This window comes from Merops nubicus, unplaced genomic scaffold, assembly GCF_000691845.1.
Source record: "Merops nubicus isolate BGI_N331 unplaced genomic scaffold, ASM69184v1 scaffold11585, whole genome shotgun sequence".
Classification (NCBI taxonomy): domain Eukaryota; kingdom Metazoa; phylum Chordata; class Aves; order Coraciiformes; family Meropidae; genus Merops; species Merops nubicus.
In genome coordinates, this window is record NW_008611646.1 from 5678 (window position 1) to 22098 (window position 16421).

At 37.8% G+C, this 16421-nt stretch overlaps 1 protein-coding gene across 1 annotated transcript in view; it reads right to left on the reverse strand.

The window, feature by feature from the left end:
- The window catches only part of RHOBTB1 (Rho-related BTB domain containing 1), a gene marked incomplete at its 3' end in the record, with an annotated part of 16840 nt that extends 4274 nt beyond the window's left edge, over positions 1-12566 (reverse strand). Inside the window, exons 1-2 of the mRNA XM_008941280.1 lie at positions 12375-12566; positions 11934-12037 (exon numbers count right to left, since the gene is read on the reverse strand). Of these exons, the coding sequence (XP_008939528.1) occupies positions 11934-12037; positions 12375-12566 (296 nt within the window). The remainder of the gene's footprint in view (positions 1-11933; positions 12038-12374) is intronic.
- Between the last annotated feature and the right edge of the window lie 3855 nt (positions 12567-16421).

Below are 16421 nucleotides of genomic sequence, written 5' to 3' on the forward strand. Positions count from 1 at the left end.
ATTATTTATAAACTGGGATGGTCTGTTGCAAAGCAATTCTTAAGCTCTTGGGTTTCTCATTGGGGGAAAAAAAAAAAGAAAAGTTTAATTGAAACTCTCAAGAAAAATTGAGGAGAAGGTATATTTTGAGGAGGCAACTTATTGCTGTAGAAGTGTCAGCAAGATAAGCTCAGCAGCACCATGCCTACCTCACTTCTGTTATTCTTCTATTTAGCACAAATGTGTTGTGTCTGCAGTTTGTGTACTGTATAGAGCAGCAGCAGTGAATCTTAACATTCACCTTTTAAATAATGAAATACCTCCTCAGTACTGCTGCTTGCTACATTTCACTGAGGGCACAGATACAGACAAGCAAGACCATTTCTAAAGATAGCTGCACACAATACAGGTACTGCTGTGAGCATAAATTTAATGCCAGAGAAATGCTCTTGTTCTGAGTTTGTATCTTACGTAAATGGAAACGCATCCATCATATCCAGATACAAGGTCTTTTCAAACAGGAAAATGATCTACTAAATACTGAAGCAGTAAGCTGCTAAGACACTGGTTTTGTATATAACTGAAGGAAACACCCTTTAAATTCAAACTTGCCCTACTCAAGGTCACGTAAGAGTAAAACCTAGGCCCCAGCAGATATTTGCTTAATTCCAAGAAAGGAGACATCAATGTAGAGATAAGACTTAAAAAAAAATTAAAAATTGTGTTACACATATTGCAATCTGATCAGTTGTTGTTAAATTCAAGCCTGTCAGGACTACTTGGCTGTCTGGCTGAATCTAACTATAACTAAGCATCTTAGGGAGACAGACTGTCTTGCGTCCTTCAGAAATTAATACCTAAGCCAAGTAATTGCAGTCACGAGTGTCTAACCCTCCTGACTACAGACCACAAGACACACATCACGTCTCCCAGAAAACCAAAAGGAAACAGAGCTCCACCTGGAGTTCACAGGCAGAAGATGATGACAGCTCCTGCACGGTGCTGCTGCTGACCAGTACGGGGCTGGCAGCAGAGCTGGGCTCCTGAGAAGCACTAGTGGTGATCTGTTTCTTTGGACTGGACAGGCCAGGTCCAGATTATCCAGCAGACTGGTCCCAGCACAGCCCTGCAAGTGTTACTGCCCTTGCCAATTCACAACACATACAGCACTGCACTAACAGGACATTTCTTACTACTTACTGCCTTCTGAATAAAGTGAAAAATAGAATTAAGAGGTAAAAAAAAATTTGCCTATTATTTGTCCTGTGCTAAAACCTTCTCTTCCCCATAAAATGAATATTCTAAGAGTTCTCTATTGAACAGGGACAAATAAATGGCCCTGTGCCATAAGCAGGACAGATGGGAAATCACTGGGTAGTGAGAGAGTTCACACACTGAACCAGCACCACAGCTGGGTCTCCTAGCTCACAAAATACATCCACCTTATCACATTAAATTAAGTTTTCATTCAAGTCGTAAGTCACTATTAGTACAAACTGGAGACAGGGATATATAAGGAAGATTAACTGTCTACGTTGGACTGTGAACATTTGGGGAAAACTGCCCTTTGGAAGCTTCAATTAAAATACCTACAATTCCTTTTAATGTCAAAGGCACATTTACAATTTGCTAACGCCTCAGTATAAAATCTACTTTGACATTTCTTCATAAAAGCCAGAACCTGTCAGGTTAAAATAATGCATTAATATTTCCCAAACATAAAAAATTTAACAATGTCATTTTAATATTCTCAAGGAAAATGATAGGATTAAAAAAACCCAAACATCTAATTCATTGCCATTTCTGTGTGGTTTAGCTACTTGGAGAACAAGAAAGGATGAATCAGGTTTATTTCTGCTTTCTTCTTTCTGTCAGCAGCAATATATTCACAAATACAAGCTTCTTTTTTTCTAAAAATAAATTTCATAACCATTTCCCAGTAAAACACAGGAATGACTCAAGAAACATTTCTACAGACTAGAATACCAAAGAGTGCTTTAGAACTTCTCCAACAAGTTCCTCCTAGAGCACTATCCAATTGAGATGAGCAAGAGATAAGGCACTGTGAGCATCCACCATTGTTAAATACAACAGAAGTAAATGATTACACTTACTGCACATACTGATGTTTGATGCTGACCTATCACAAGAAACAAAGATAAGTATCACAAATAACTCAGCAAAGAGAAACAGTGGCTTGGATATCCAACACATTCTCTTGTAGACTCAGTGGTACGTGTTGGAAATGCACAACTGATTTATTCTCACATTCTGCCTTCCATAGGTTTACCAGAAGAAATTGTGAATCACCTACCCTTATTATTTGAAAGAACTGAACATTCTTAAGCATCACTAAAACTCCTAGCTTCTGTGTGACTTGCTCTAGTGTGTGACCACTCTGCATCACCAGTAAGAAAACAGGTTTCTTTCTACTCCCTGAGGCTCCAGATTGGCATGTGGGACTTAGCAGGGGGAAAAGGGGAACAGATTCTCACCACTTAAATGTTTGTCACTTCCTGGCTGACCAGGCTCCTGCATTAGAGTCTCACATTGAAGTAAGAGCACTTCAAATGCTTCCCTTGGAGTAATTCTTAATATAAAACATATACATCTGAAGTTAGCCCTGCTTGGTCTAAACATAGCTATGGAGGCTCCTGTGGGCAAAGAACCTTACCATCGTTTCAAGAAGCAACCAATCTACCTAACATGGGTATCACCTCATTGCATTCAGTGAGATTTTCCCAAACTTGGATAAGAACAGCTTCTGATGGAAGCAACTGCCCCTTTTTAGACTTCAGAGGAAGAAAAGAAACCCTCTAGACAACCCAAATTTCTGGCAAGAATCAAGCACATAGTGTGCTGCCACCCTGTGAGCTCCTGGGGTATGACTTATGAACTGTATCAGAGATACAGAGAGCAGCCCAAGTCACTGCTGAAAAGCAAGCAGTATAGCACTGGCAAAGACAAGACAATTTTATCAACCTCAGGCTTCTCCAGTAGTCAAGCTACAGGTAACCACTATAACCATCTGGAAGTTACTCTGCAGTCATTACAATGAGAAACTTGGTAAGGTGGGGGAGAAAAAGTAGTATATTAGCTATGTAATAAACCTTCATGATGGAGCTGTTAGAAGCAGCAGAGATGTTGTTTCCTAACTAGAACTGTTTTCTGTAACAGAACACTCCATTGGTTCAAGAGTGAGATTTTGAAAGATTCACCTCCTTACATGCTATGTGTGTTCCAGATCTGCTGTGATGAGCTGAGCTGCAGATGTACCTACACAACACACTGCTAATCCATTTCTCAACAAGAGACTGCTACACATTTTCCATTTTCACTTATACCCTTATTTTAGACAGAACTTCAGGGAAAATGCAATATTAAATAATATCTCATATGGCAAGTGTGTTTAAGTTTAATGTTTCACAGTCTGAAAGTTAGAAAGTAGTGCTGGTTGCAGATACACTAACATGGGTTTATGTCTCTTTAAAGAAACAGGCTGCCTTCTAAAATGTACACACTACTAAACAAGAGAGGAAGTTGTCCTCTCTTGTTTATAATTTACAAGTCACTGGTAAAAACTGCTGCATGAAAGAATTGCTGGTCATGTCTAAGGAGTCTAATTTGCCAAACGGTCATGGAATAATGCTGTTGGATTTGGAAAGGGGAAGAAATAAAGCTGTGAAGAATACAGAATGCGAAGAGGAGATGTCTCTGATCTGGAAACCAAAGCAGGGAGCAGGAAACAGGAAAAGGAGGAGGACTGAGATGTATTACCATGCTATCTTCTCATCTTTCTAGAGTACAAGTATGTATTTTGTTTTAGAGGCTTCAACAAGACCCAAGAGTTAATCTGACAGAATCAGTTTAAAGATAGACAAATTATATTTTATGTGCACATAATTAATCTAATAATTAATGTCTGTTGCACATAATTAATCAAATCAAACTTTAAAAATTGACTTGGGGGGAGGGTAAAAAAAAAAAAACAAAACCAACAAGCCAACCAAACAACTGTATATTTATCCTATTATAATCTTCATTTTCCCTATTCTTATCAGCTTTCTATGAGAGGCGAGGTTGAAGTAAGGAAGTCTGTTAGAATTTCACAGAGTAAACAATTTGGCAGAGGTTCATCCAAATAGTTAGATGCTCCTGACTTTGCCAGAACAGCCAATCCTTAGATATTTATCAATTAAAAAAAATTTGCTTTTACTCCTGCCTTCAATTTTTTGCCCCTACACACTTCCCCTAATTTTTACAAGATCCCTCAGAGACTTGAATCACTACTGAACTTATCCCACTTGAAACCAGAATTTGACAAGAGCTATCTCTAGTGTCCACCTGCACAGTACTCCAGCCACCTGAAAGGACACATTACGTAGGGCAGCAGCCTTAATGCAAATACCAGCTCCCAAGTTCCCAAACAGAGTAGGCTGAAGCAGTAAAAGGCCATCATCTAAGAATTAAATTGACAATCTCATTTGTGGTTAAACAAGCCCCTGCTACATCTCCATGTCAGGCCATTTAGCATTTTGAAGAGAGAGATTCACTCAGTTACACAATGTTTTTCATGCACACATCTCACTGAGCTGAAAAAAAAAAAAAGTGCAGATAAGCAAGGCTGATAATGTTTTTAGTGGACTCATTTTTTAGTAAATGCAGTTGCAGCCATCACATGAAATGAGGAGAAATTCATTAAGGTACTGGCGAGCATAACAAAATGGCCCAGAGACACAAAACTGATGTGTACACACTCAAAAACAGATGAGAGGCTGGGAAAACTAAAATGCAGGGGGTGCCTGGCATGTGAAGAACTGAAGATATCCAGGTAAGGCAGGGCAAGACCATGCAGTGCCCTGGATATGAGCAGGAGAATCAATTAGTTCTATACTTTACCGACTGCAGTGAAGCTTCTTAAGTACTGGTGTAATGTGCGAAACTGTCAAAATGCCCTGAAATATATTCAGATTTTGTGGTGAGTTGCATGCAGATGTATTTCTAAACTTTCTTCAACGTAATTTTTAGTAGGAAACAACAGTAACAAAAGGATGATAAAGCTACCTTTTAAGAAAATTTGGTATTTCAAGACTGTGCTTCAAAAGTGGAGTTCTCCCCATACATTCCTTACAAACACTACAGCATTCTTAAAAGTTCAGCACTTTAAATCTGTTTCCTTTGATGTACTCATGGGAAAACAGTGGTGCATTTACAGAGAGTGACAAAAAAATGTTTTGATATCACAAACAATGAATAAAATATCTAATTTTCCATTGCAGAAATGTGTAAGAGCTACTCTTATTGTACAAAAGCCTGATCAGCAACAGTGCTAAAAAATGGCAAAGTCACGTGGAACAAGAGGAAACATTTTATTTCTGAATTAAAAGATCACTTACACAGTCCTGGAATTTGGTTTGTTTTATTGCTGCTTATAAGAAGTAAATTCACCCACAATTCCAGTGGAACATTTACACAGGAAAAATTCCATCTCAGTGCTAAATAGGACTTTGCAGTTGAAACAGGCTGCCTGCAAGGTACCCTAGCATGATTTTGGGCTAACTTTTGCCAGCAGAATCATTAAAACTCTCTTTGGACTCAGATACATTTGTAGTACACATCCAGTGTAACATACCAGTAGTACAGGCCCTTCTCCCTTCCCTGGAGCAGAGATCTCAACTACTGCATTTCTAAGGCAGGAACAAAAACTCTAGGATAAAGAGAATTCTGGAGATAGCTAATTGAGGCTGAAATACTGAAATATTCTGTGTATCACATGCAAAGCCAGGTTTTATAAAAGTCAGACACAAAGCCTGAACACCAAATCAGTAGAGAATGATGAAAGAAAATTGTAGAGCAAGAGGTGGTACAGGGCTAGCTGGGATACAGCTGATCAACCCAGAGCAAACACCAAAACTCACAGTATCATACAAAGGGACTCATAAGAACTAGCTAAAAATGCTTTTGTAAGACATGTCAACTGACTGCTGCCTCCAGACAGCAGTCAGAAAATAAAATAGTAAGAAATAAATTCACAAAACGATGGAGAAACCAGAAACATAGAGAAAGGAGGGCTTCTCAAGTTTATTTTCTGCTATTTTAAGGAGGCAAGGTACAGATGAAAGCTACATGCTATTTCCTTACAGAGAACCAACTAACTTTCCACAAAGACACTGCAGAAGAATAAACTAAAAGAGTTAACCCTTTCTTTACTCCTTGTCCCATCCTCTAAAATAAAACCAGGAAAAAGGATCAATCAGAGAAACATATCGAGTTCAAAAGAAGAAGAAATATGATTAAACCATCATTTGAAGTGACATCTTTAGAAGAAAAAAAGTATTTCAAGATAGGAAAGGGATGTAAGGATGGAAAAGCAAAAAAAAAAAAGAAAATTGAAAGGAAAAAAAAAACACACACCAAACAAAAAAGAAAACAGAAGACTGAAAGCTATGTCCCAAAATTCAGTAAAAGGATGATTCCTTCTAAGTACTGATGAAGAACACAGATAGGAAGCCAAGGACAAGACAAAGTGGGAGGTAAAAAATCCAGAGAAGATGAAAGAATTATAAGGTTTGCTGTGCATTTGGCATGAAAGTGACTTCTGCAGTCAAGAAGACATGAAAACTGAACATTAACAGACACTAGATGAATCTCGTTCTCTGAGGAGAAAATATGGACTCCCATATTTGTTTTCTTTGGGTTATCACCAAAACTAGCCTCTTTTTAATTTAAAAAAAAAAAAAAAGTAGTAAAGAAATTTTAACTCGCAAGTTGATATCACAAAATTATCAACAAGAACTCGGTTTAAAACAGTAATAGCTGGTTGTGCAGAGTGGTCTCCAAATTCTGACATATGTTTGAGGAAATCCAGACTGATGTCCTAAGACACTCAAGGTAGAAAATAGCTCAAGAAATTCACCTAGCACCTGTCGACAAAGAAATAATACACTAAGATCAAGATTTTGATGGAAAGTCACTTCTGAGGTTTAGCATTTCCAAAAGATTTTGATGTTTCCTTGCAGTCTTTTAGGATACAGCCCAAATGCTCTCTTTCCACTCTGCCATTGACTTAGAAGAGCAAGGAAAAATGGAAAATTATATAACATTTGATCATACTATTTCACTCCATTCAAGGAAGGCTTAAAGCATTACAGGTGTCTTCTCTATTATAGATTATACGATTACATACATCTATCTATATGATTACATACACACCAAATTGAGCCTCAGACCCCACCACCAGTCATTTGGCACATACTTTTTCAAAGAATGAAGTATTCTGAACAGCAATTCCATAGCAACATCTTTCTACTCACATAGAACCACAGTAGGATGCAGAGAAGAAAAGTAGTACTTCTGCATTAATTTCATTACTTTAAGTATATAAAGCACATACTTTCCCATCCACCGAGTGAAAAAGCCTCAAATGTTAATGTAGACAGTGAAAGAATTAAAACCATGAGCATACACACACCAGATCAGAATAAAATTGCTTGAAAAAGCTCTTTATGAACCTCTCTCTTATAGTCTTTCTTGGAGCTAATCTGAGTCAAACCCAAAAGAGAAAAAATATCATAACTTTTTTTTTTTTCCCCAGGAGTTCTTCAGGACTGCCTGATGTAGAACCTGAACAAGTTATAAACCACTCTAAAGGAGATGAGGAGGCTCACAAATTTTGGTATTTGAAAATGGCTTGGAGATACTGCACATCTCTTTTTGTGTCAGCAAAACATAGCAAGAGGAAGCAGCCAAGATGACAGACATATGGAAACAACTGGATTCCCCATCAGCTGACTCTTTGCTAACACAGAAAAAGTCTGCCTTGTGTCTATCAAGTGCTACTGCTGTGAAGAGGCATCTCCAATGGTCCCCTCCAACCCAAGCAAGTAAATGGTTTGTAAGGTATGTAGAAAGTGAAGAACTAGCACATTCAAACCACTTCTGAAACCTTAGACCTTCTCTGAAGAAAGGGAAGGGAGTTGCTGGCCCATTCTCAGCCTAGACACAGGCAGTGAGTGGCAGAGGGCACTGATCTAACCAAAAGCAAACAGAGTAACTCTGTGAAGATATCCACCTTGCCCTAATCTCACTGAATTTGCAGAATGCAAATACCATTTTACATCAAGGCTATCTGGGTTTTGTTTTTATAGAAATATCATCATCACCGTCCCCTAAGAAAAAGAAACAGAAAACTAAACAACCCTAAAGAGATCAGCAGAAGTCTTCAAATATCAGTGATAAACCTCTGTTCTCATGGACCCTTTTCAGCAGCATTCAGAAGGTGTATTTCTGTGGATTCAATTACATTGAAGTAACCAGTTAAAGGGAATTGTAATCACACAGAAAAAGAGGAATGCATGTATTCCATTGTGTATATACAATGCCCACAAGGCTTATGAAATCCATTCACAACAGAGGAAAGAAATACTCTAAACATATTTAAAGAGGTTCTGTCAGCAGTCTCACAGCAAGGCTCATTCACATTTGTAAGTCACAAGGAAAAAGCTGTTTTCAGTCCATGCTGTATGAACAGACTTTGTTTGGTCTACAGCTCATATTTAAGTTGCAAGTAAATAAATCATCTTGGCTGAATCAGCTGACAAACCACATCCATGGTATTTAGAATAAATATTTGATTGGAATTGAATTAACTCTCTGCAGATTTGTGCTCATGTTTACACATACTAGAGCTGCACATCTAAAAATCAGGATACATAGGATATTAATCAAGTTGTAGTCAAATATATTTACCTGAAAAAAAAAGAAGATAATGTGAAAGGAAAAAAGTGCAAGCCAGTCTTTTTTCCCATTTTGTGTGGAGTTAGTTTGAATAAGATGATATGCTGACACTCTCATTCAAAAGTAAATTGGACAGGAAGATAGAAGACAGCGAATCCTGACATGTTGAAATGTGAATTAAGATGTTTTCATGTCTTTACACATGCAATTTTGTGCCTCCCAGAGAAAATGGTACTTATTAACAACTTGAGCTTGATATGAAGTTCCCACCTTATTTGCAGGCTTAGAGAATACAATAGCACTGAGACTAGATTGTTACTAAACAAAGAGCTAACTAGGAACTAGAAATCAATATGCTAATTGTAACAAAGACATGGTCATTTTGGAGTCTGGAGTGATGTTGCATCAAATGGGACTCTCTGGGACAGTATCAACAAATGACTGTTTGGCATCACAGAGTGCCTAAACTGAACTGAACAGGATACTTCCAAAACTAAAGCACACGTTCTAGTTTAAGGGAAAAGAAGAAAAAATACATGTCATGCCATGGAACTGCAGCAAGCATTTCCAGAAGCCCCTCCAGCCACATGCCCCTCCCTCTCTGAAGCTGTCAGGAACTGTTTCCCAAAGCTCCCGGAGGACAGTGATTACTAAACTAAACACCACACAGCAGAATGCAAGCTGGATCTCACTCTCCATACTCCCATTTCAAGGGATGGCAGTAGAAACATTAACTATTCCATCCTCAGTGGCATTCAGATATGTTTCTCTCTTTCTGTCACTCAAAAATAGTAGAAAACATTCCTTTTGTGATTCTCCTTTCATGTGTCTATCTGAAAAATAAAGAATTAAGAAGGATTTGTCTTTGCTGCAAGTCCTATTAACTGTTCACCCTGTCATTTATAGCATAATCTATTTATGTAACACTTTGTAAAACTGTATAGAACAATCTTTTCCTACGAGCAGCAGGTGAATTGATGATCTGCTAGTTCTTGTTACACCACGTTCAGAACAATTAAAGGCCTTGGCTGAGTGTTCACCTGCCCAAGGGGCATATGTATAAAAAACTTTGAAGGGAACTAAAGGCTTTTGTTTTTATATGATCCTTCAGACAATCAGAAACATGGGGCACTTGTAGGTGTAGCCTTGAGCAGTTTGGCATAAAATATGCCTTTCACTGTACTGCAAGATTTGACTCAGCTATGAGCACACTGTAGTTCAGAGGTGATTTAAAATAAATTCCTTTAAATATGAATTTTCAATACTGGAAATTTCTTTTAACAATACTAAAATAGATAAAATACTAAACAGTTGGTTTAAAATGAAACATTAATACCTTTCAAAACAGTGAAGTACCTAATCAATGCTTACATGTAGGAAATTTTACAACTGAAATTCTATCATAAAATAGTTTCTTCAGACTTTCCAGTTACTTTCTGCATTGACAGACTTGCAGAAAGACCACTAACAGAACAGCAGGTTTCCAGAACAGTCTTTTTAACTTAATCAGGGTATATCAAACCTGATACTGCACAAGGTTCAGTTCTGCTAACATCACAAATAAATTACTGTGTTCATATGCTTAAACCCATGAGATCTCAAGCTACTCATGTCCTCCTTGGCATCTGCAGGATTAGGATCTAAGTATGTTGTTTCCCCCCTCTTCCGTCTTTGTCAGTAAATGTGTGATCAGAATTCAGAACATGCCTGATTTTGTTCACATAATCTCTAGTAATCTTCTCAGTGACACAGTATCTGTTGCAGAATATCAGGAGGACACATCAAAGAGGAACAGTTAGTGGAACTGTTGTTACATCCATATTTACAGAAGAAGGCTCAATATGCTTCCACAAAGTAAAACACTGTCTATTCACATAGGTACCACTAAATATTAAGGTCAATACTACCTCAGTCAGGAACTTCATTCACTCATAAAGCTTATTTACAAACAGTCCAGATTGTGTAGCACAGATGTGTTGCTGCTCTGTGAAAACACAACTAACGTAGTGCTGTATGCAAAGCAGGGTTTGTACAAACCACCATGTGGAATTTTTACAGTGTGACAATTTAACTGGTGTATTCAACCAAGAGAACTCTCTCCAGTGGTCGCAGAGAACAGAAAAGACAGTTATCCTTCAACGTCAATGGATTCACCAGGTAGCACAGAAAGAAAGGAAACAGTAAGACAGTACATTTTTTCAAAACGGAATCCAAAGCTGGGACAGACACTCTACAAAGGGTGTTCCAAGCTGGCCAAAAAACCAAAAATCCATCTCTGAAAGTTTGATCACCTGCAATGACCAAAGCAGATATGAAAGGATCTGAAAAAGTTCAAGAAAGTGAAAACACATGCGAGGACTGAGACCTTGCTCAAATGGAATTTCTGAAAATACCTGTCCAAAATCCATCTTCAGGTCAGTATTTACCCAATACAGGCAATTTTTTCTCATTATATGTGTATTCAAATGCCTGTTACTCAGCTGTTCTGCGCTCTGTACTGCCACAAGGCCAGATCTAATTACCATCAAACAAAACAGAAAGACTATTGCTGGCTTCACTCCTTGTGGAAACTATGCTGAGCTTATATTAAACATGCTGGAAAAATCTAGATTACATTCATTTTAATTTATTTTTTTTTTAATGCCCAGGGTGAGTCGATTCACTAGCAGACACCTGATATTTATAGAAGAAAAGCTTTTACACTCCTCAGCTTTAATTAAGAAAACACAAAAGAGCCTCACTTTTCATGAAACTGGCTCTGCTCTCAAGAGGTTAGCTGCCCCTTCAACATCACAGGTTTTAATAAAATAAATATTTCATTGAGTAAGAGTGATGTTTCCCAACATCCTTCCCTCCTAGTTGCTTGTTAGGCAATTATATTATACACAGCTTATACAGGCAGGGAACACTGATGTTCAGTTTTGTAAAACTACAATCTTATTTTGTGGGATGTTCTTTAAGATTTGAAATAGGCCAACAGTTGCTGACAGAGCTTAACAGGCTGTTCAAGGAAATGTAATGTAGTAAAACTATGCTGCTTTTAAAATATTTATATCTTTTTAATCCTTGCAGCAGATAATCCTCTTTGCAGTAGGCAGGAATATGAATACCTTTGATTGGTTTTAAGTCCTTACTTTTCAAAATTAAGAGTTGCGATTTTTTTCAGTCCTAAAATTTTACTAGAAGGATTACTTAAAATTTCACTTCCATCAATTTACCTTCCGTAAGCAAAGCGCCTGTCTTTGTGGTGGTCCCCAAACGTATCCCACAGCCTGAGAGAAACACTCACTTCATCCACAACATCTCTTGAGCGTTCAAGGACCTAGAACAAAAGACACATAACATTCTTTTTAGCGCCATTAAACAAGTACATTTCTAATTTGTCCCCTAAGAAGGTCCAGAGCATACTACACCAGGAGGCTACCACATGAGGTTCTCTGCAAAACGCTGTTTTATCATACGGGCAGAATATGCATATTCCTAAAAAATTGGTTTGACATAAAAAATATATTGGAATGAAAGACGTGGGGAGATGCGTAAAATACTCATAAAATACCCATAATTTACACTGCTGCATCCTGACAAAGACAGGCTCCCCAGTAAATAAGAGCACAAGCCCACGGCACGTGCTGGGCGTTTGGCACACCCGCAGCCCTCACCTCTTGGCAGACACGGTACTGGTCGATGGCCCAGACGGTGGGGACGTGGGTGGCCAGCAGCTGGTACTGGGTCAAGGTTGTGTTGCACGCTCTGGCGCAAATCAGACGCGTCTTTCCCACCGCGTTATCTCCAACCACCACGCACTTGATAGTTTCAACGTTGGGTCTTTCGTAGTCCATGTCAATGTCCATTTATCAAAAACTGTAACGAGACGGTTAAACTCGTTTGCTACTCCTGTGCAAAAACAATGCTATTTAGAACTGGAGCCTTCTGCTGCCACTTCTCGAGAGATGCCTGCAGAGGACCGACTCCCAAGGAAAAGCCTGTAGTAAACTGTACCAAAGTAAGCCAGCCCTTCCTTTAAATACTGCAGGGTTATGCAAATGCACAACTCTTCTGACCGCAGCCACTTTATGCTGTTCATGTGCTATTTTCACTTTGGTTTCTGTAAACACGAGCCTGTTTGCAGAAGATAAATCTTGGTGAAACAGGGACAGCTAGCACAAACTTACCTCTTACTAATGCATTTTATGCCAAGAAGGAGAAAAGACTGGACATCAGTGGGTTTAACCTGAAGGATACCAGTATAAACCTGTGTTCTGTGCCCTTGCCCATTCAGGATTTGATTTAGGGCTGTCCAAACAGTATTTCTAAGAGCAAGTCGCACAGATGGTTTTAGTTATAGGCACACAATAAAACTGACTTGTAAGATGACTCCAGAGACTCTGTTCTCTACAAACCACAACTCCCATTATATCCTGCATGTTTCACACACTCTTACTTTTCCAAGAAGAAATTTGTACAGATCATGGACTAAAATGAAAAGAAACATCCCAGCAGGAACTTACAATTATACTTATCTATACCTACAAATTCTTTTTTCACATGACAGTGTAAATTGAAGGAGATTTTTGAAGATACTGTTCTCGTGGAAAGTTACTATTGAAAATATTTACTTAAATATTCTATGGCAACATATTGCACTGTTAACTGGATACAAACATAAGCTGGAAAAAATGAACACCTGAAAATACTAAAGACAATTCTTGCACGTTTAGTAACAGTCTGTCATTTTCATATAAACTAACATAGGATTTTCACACAAAGGAATGCGAGATCAGAGTTTGATATCTCTGACTTTGATTTTCTAATGTCTAGTGGGCTGCTGAGCAACCTGGTGTCTGCTGGGGAATTGTAATCAAGGAGAGAGAAAAGGGAAGATGCAAGGCACATACATGTTTAGGAAGATCTGCCTAATAATTATTTCAGCAAGGAAAACTACAGCAAATTAATTGACAAAACACAGATCCTCATCTGGAATTACGGCGTCCTTTTTCCTGAGAAGAAAGCACTAGATATAAAGAAACCAAATTATTTGTTTCAGCACCTCTTTCACTATTCACTTCTCATTTGCACATAAATATAGGATTATGTTAGGGTGTTCAAAATAATAGAAACAAGCTGTTTTGGTGTCCATTTTTCCCTGTCAGAGTCACTAAGTTCTAATTTAAGAAAAAGCATGTTTAATAAATACTAGCCAAGCACTATTTTTAGCTGCATTCTTTCATTATTTAAAGTGATATAAACCAAGAAACAAGAGTCAGTTGTGTTCAATGTTATCCATCTATTTAAAATGTTGAGCATTGACTGCTTAGCAATACATATAATGCCTAAGCTACAGTTAATCTTCATTTACATGTGGATTGGAGGAGTTAGGGACCACACAGCAAGGTGCAAGGGTGAGTTTATGTATGTCACTACTGTGTCACACTGATATGTTTTCAGACATGGAATGATTCTGGAAGCCCTACAGCATGCACTAGCATGCAAGAATACATTTTAGAGAGTTGTCCTACACTAGACTGAAACACGGACCCAGAAATTCTTCATCCTGGCACAAGTACATGGTAGCAAAACCAAGCTTTGCAATCTGCCCAATGTAGAGCAATTAACATGGCTTCAAACATACACGCACAATATCCACTGCATGCAACCCCTAATGGCCTTGTGATACCAACCTGCTATGTCAGCAGAGAGGGTTCAGGTGATATGGAAACACAGCTATTAAGATATTGCCTTTATCCTTTCATCTGAGTTAAAACCTGCAACCTGAAAAGTTACTAGTCTTGAGCTAAAGGACTAGAGAGACTCCCAGTTACCTGTCTGCAATTCAACCACAGCTGCTTGGTGATACCTGGGATGGCCCATGGGCTCTGTACCATGTTCAAGAGTCCCAATGTAAGAAGAGAAATGAGAACTGACTCCTCTTTCCTCCTCTGCATCCTCTCCAAGATTACAGTCATGATATAAATAAAAGTACAAAACCAATAAGTTTTTTTCCACATTACTGAGAATGAGACATATTCGTACACCACAGCCTCAAAGGCAGGGCCCTGAATGAGTAGCAAAAACCCAAAAGGTTTCAGTATGTGATGCAAAAAACTTTCATTTCAAGTCTGAGAATAAACAGTTATCCCCTGACATAACATGTAGTATTAAATTACTTCATATTTTATTCATGCATGGACTAGACATCACAGATGGAATGTGGAAATGTTTACAAGGCTGGAAAACAAAAGGAAGGAGCATAGCTAGCCAGTGTGTCTGCTTGGTTTTAAACTACCAAGCAGAGAGATGCCAAAACAATTTTTCTCCCAAACCAATATTCCATTAAAATGCTGTTACACAGATTAGTTGAGGTTTTATATAACAATCTGATTTTAAAATTCTTCAAAACTTCAGTAACTCTGCAAAAATGCGCTTCAGTCAGTCACAAAATATGCATTAAGTACAGAGCCTGGAATCTTAAAAAAAATGTGAATAGGATAACAAAGAGTTTGAAATTAATAGGTGAATCTAAATAAAAGTATCAAGAGAAATCAACGCAATTAATCAAGAATCCTTGAAAAGAAACACATGAAAATCATAGAATTACAGAATCACAGATTCTTTTTTTTTAAATTTCTGATACACTTGCTAGCTTCATTAAAGCAAAGTTATCACAGAACTCATCCAGCATGCCTTAATGCCCTGTTGCAGATCAATGGCAGTCTAATCAAGATATTTTTAGCATGACTCAATACTGTAGAAATCAATGCAAATATTTGAGAACCCTTGAAAAGAAACACATGAAAATCATAGAAGTAGAGAATCACAGATTTTTTTTTTTAAATTTCTGATACACTTCCTAGCTTCATTAAAGCAAAGTTATCACAGAACTCATCCAGCATGCCTTAATGCCCTGTTGCAGATCAATGGCAGTCTAATCAAGATATTTTTAGCATGACTCAATACTGTACAGGACAGAGATTAAAATAAACTCAGAATAAAAAGAAAGCTAGAGCTTTGTGGCTATGTTAAGGTAAGTTCTCAAATCCACTACAATATATATCGAGTATCCCTGTCTGAAAAATACATATAATTTTAGTACTGTTCAATAGTTTTCAGAAAGGGATTGAAACAGAAATAGCCCCTGAAGAGACTGACTGACAGAAGCCTGGACAGCTATTTGGACACCTCAATTAAAAAGATGCTAATCAGAAATTACAGTAGAAACAATTAGCAAAACGTGGATTAAATGCCTATAAATGTAGACAGAAGCTTACTGGATAATGCAACAATTAAAGCCAGGAATATGTACAAGATCTTAAAAATACAGCCACAGGTATTGGTTTTAAGGTAGCCTCAAGGTTAAGCTTGTGCTAAACCTATTATATAATCACATTGATTAAAAATGCTAAACACGTATATACAAAATTTAACTGGGAAAAAAAAAATTAGATTTGAGTTCTGAAAGTCTGGTAATATCTGGGAAGATCAACTGTAACCAAACCAAAATTGGTTAAGTGAGCAAATCAGGTGAGCAAAGCCTAATTTAAAAAAAAAATTGGTTAGGTGAGCAAAGCCTAATTTAAAAAAGTCAGCATAAAATTCCAAGAGCAATGAAAAACCTGCTAAAACCAACCTGCAACCTGCAATAGCTTGGTTTAACAACAAAACAAAATAGGGTAAAGTCAGAGGAAAGTTACTGGAAGTGTGGCCGGTCT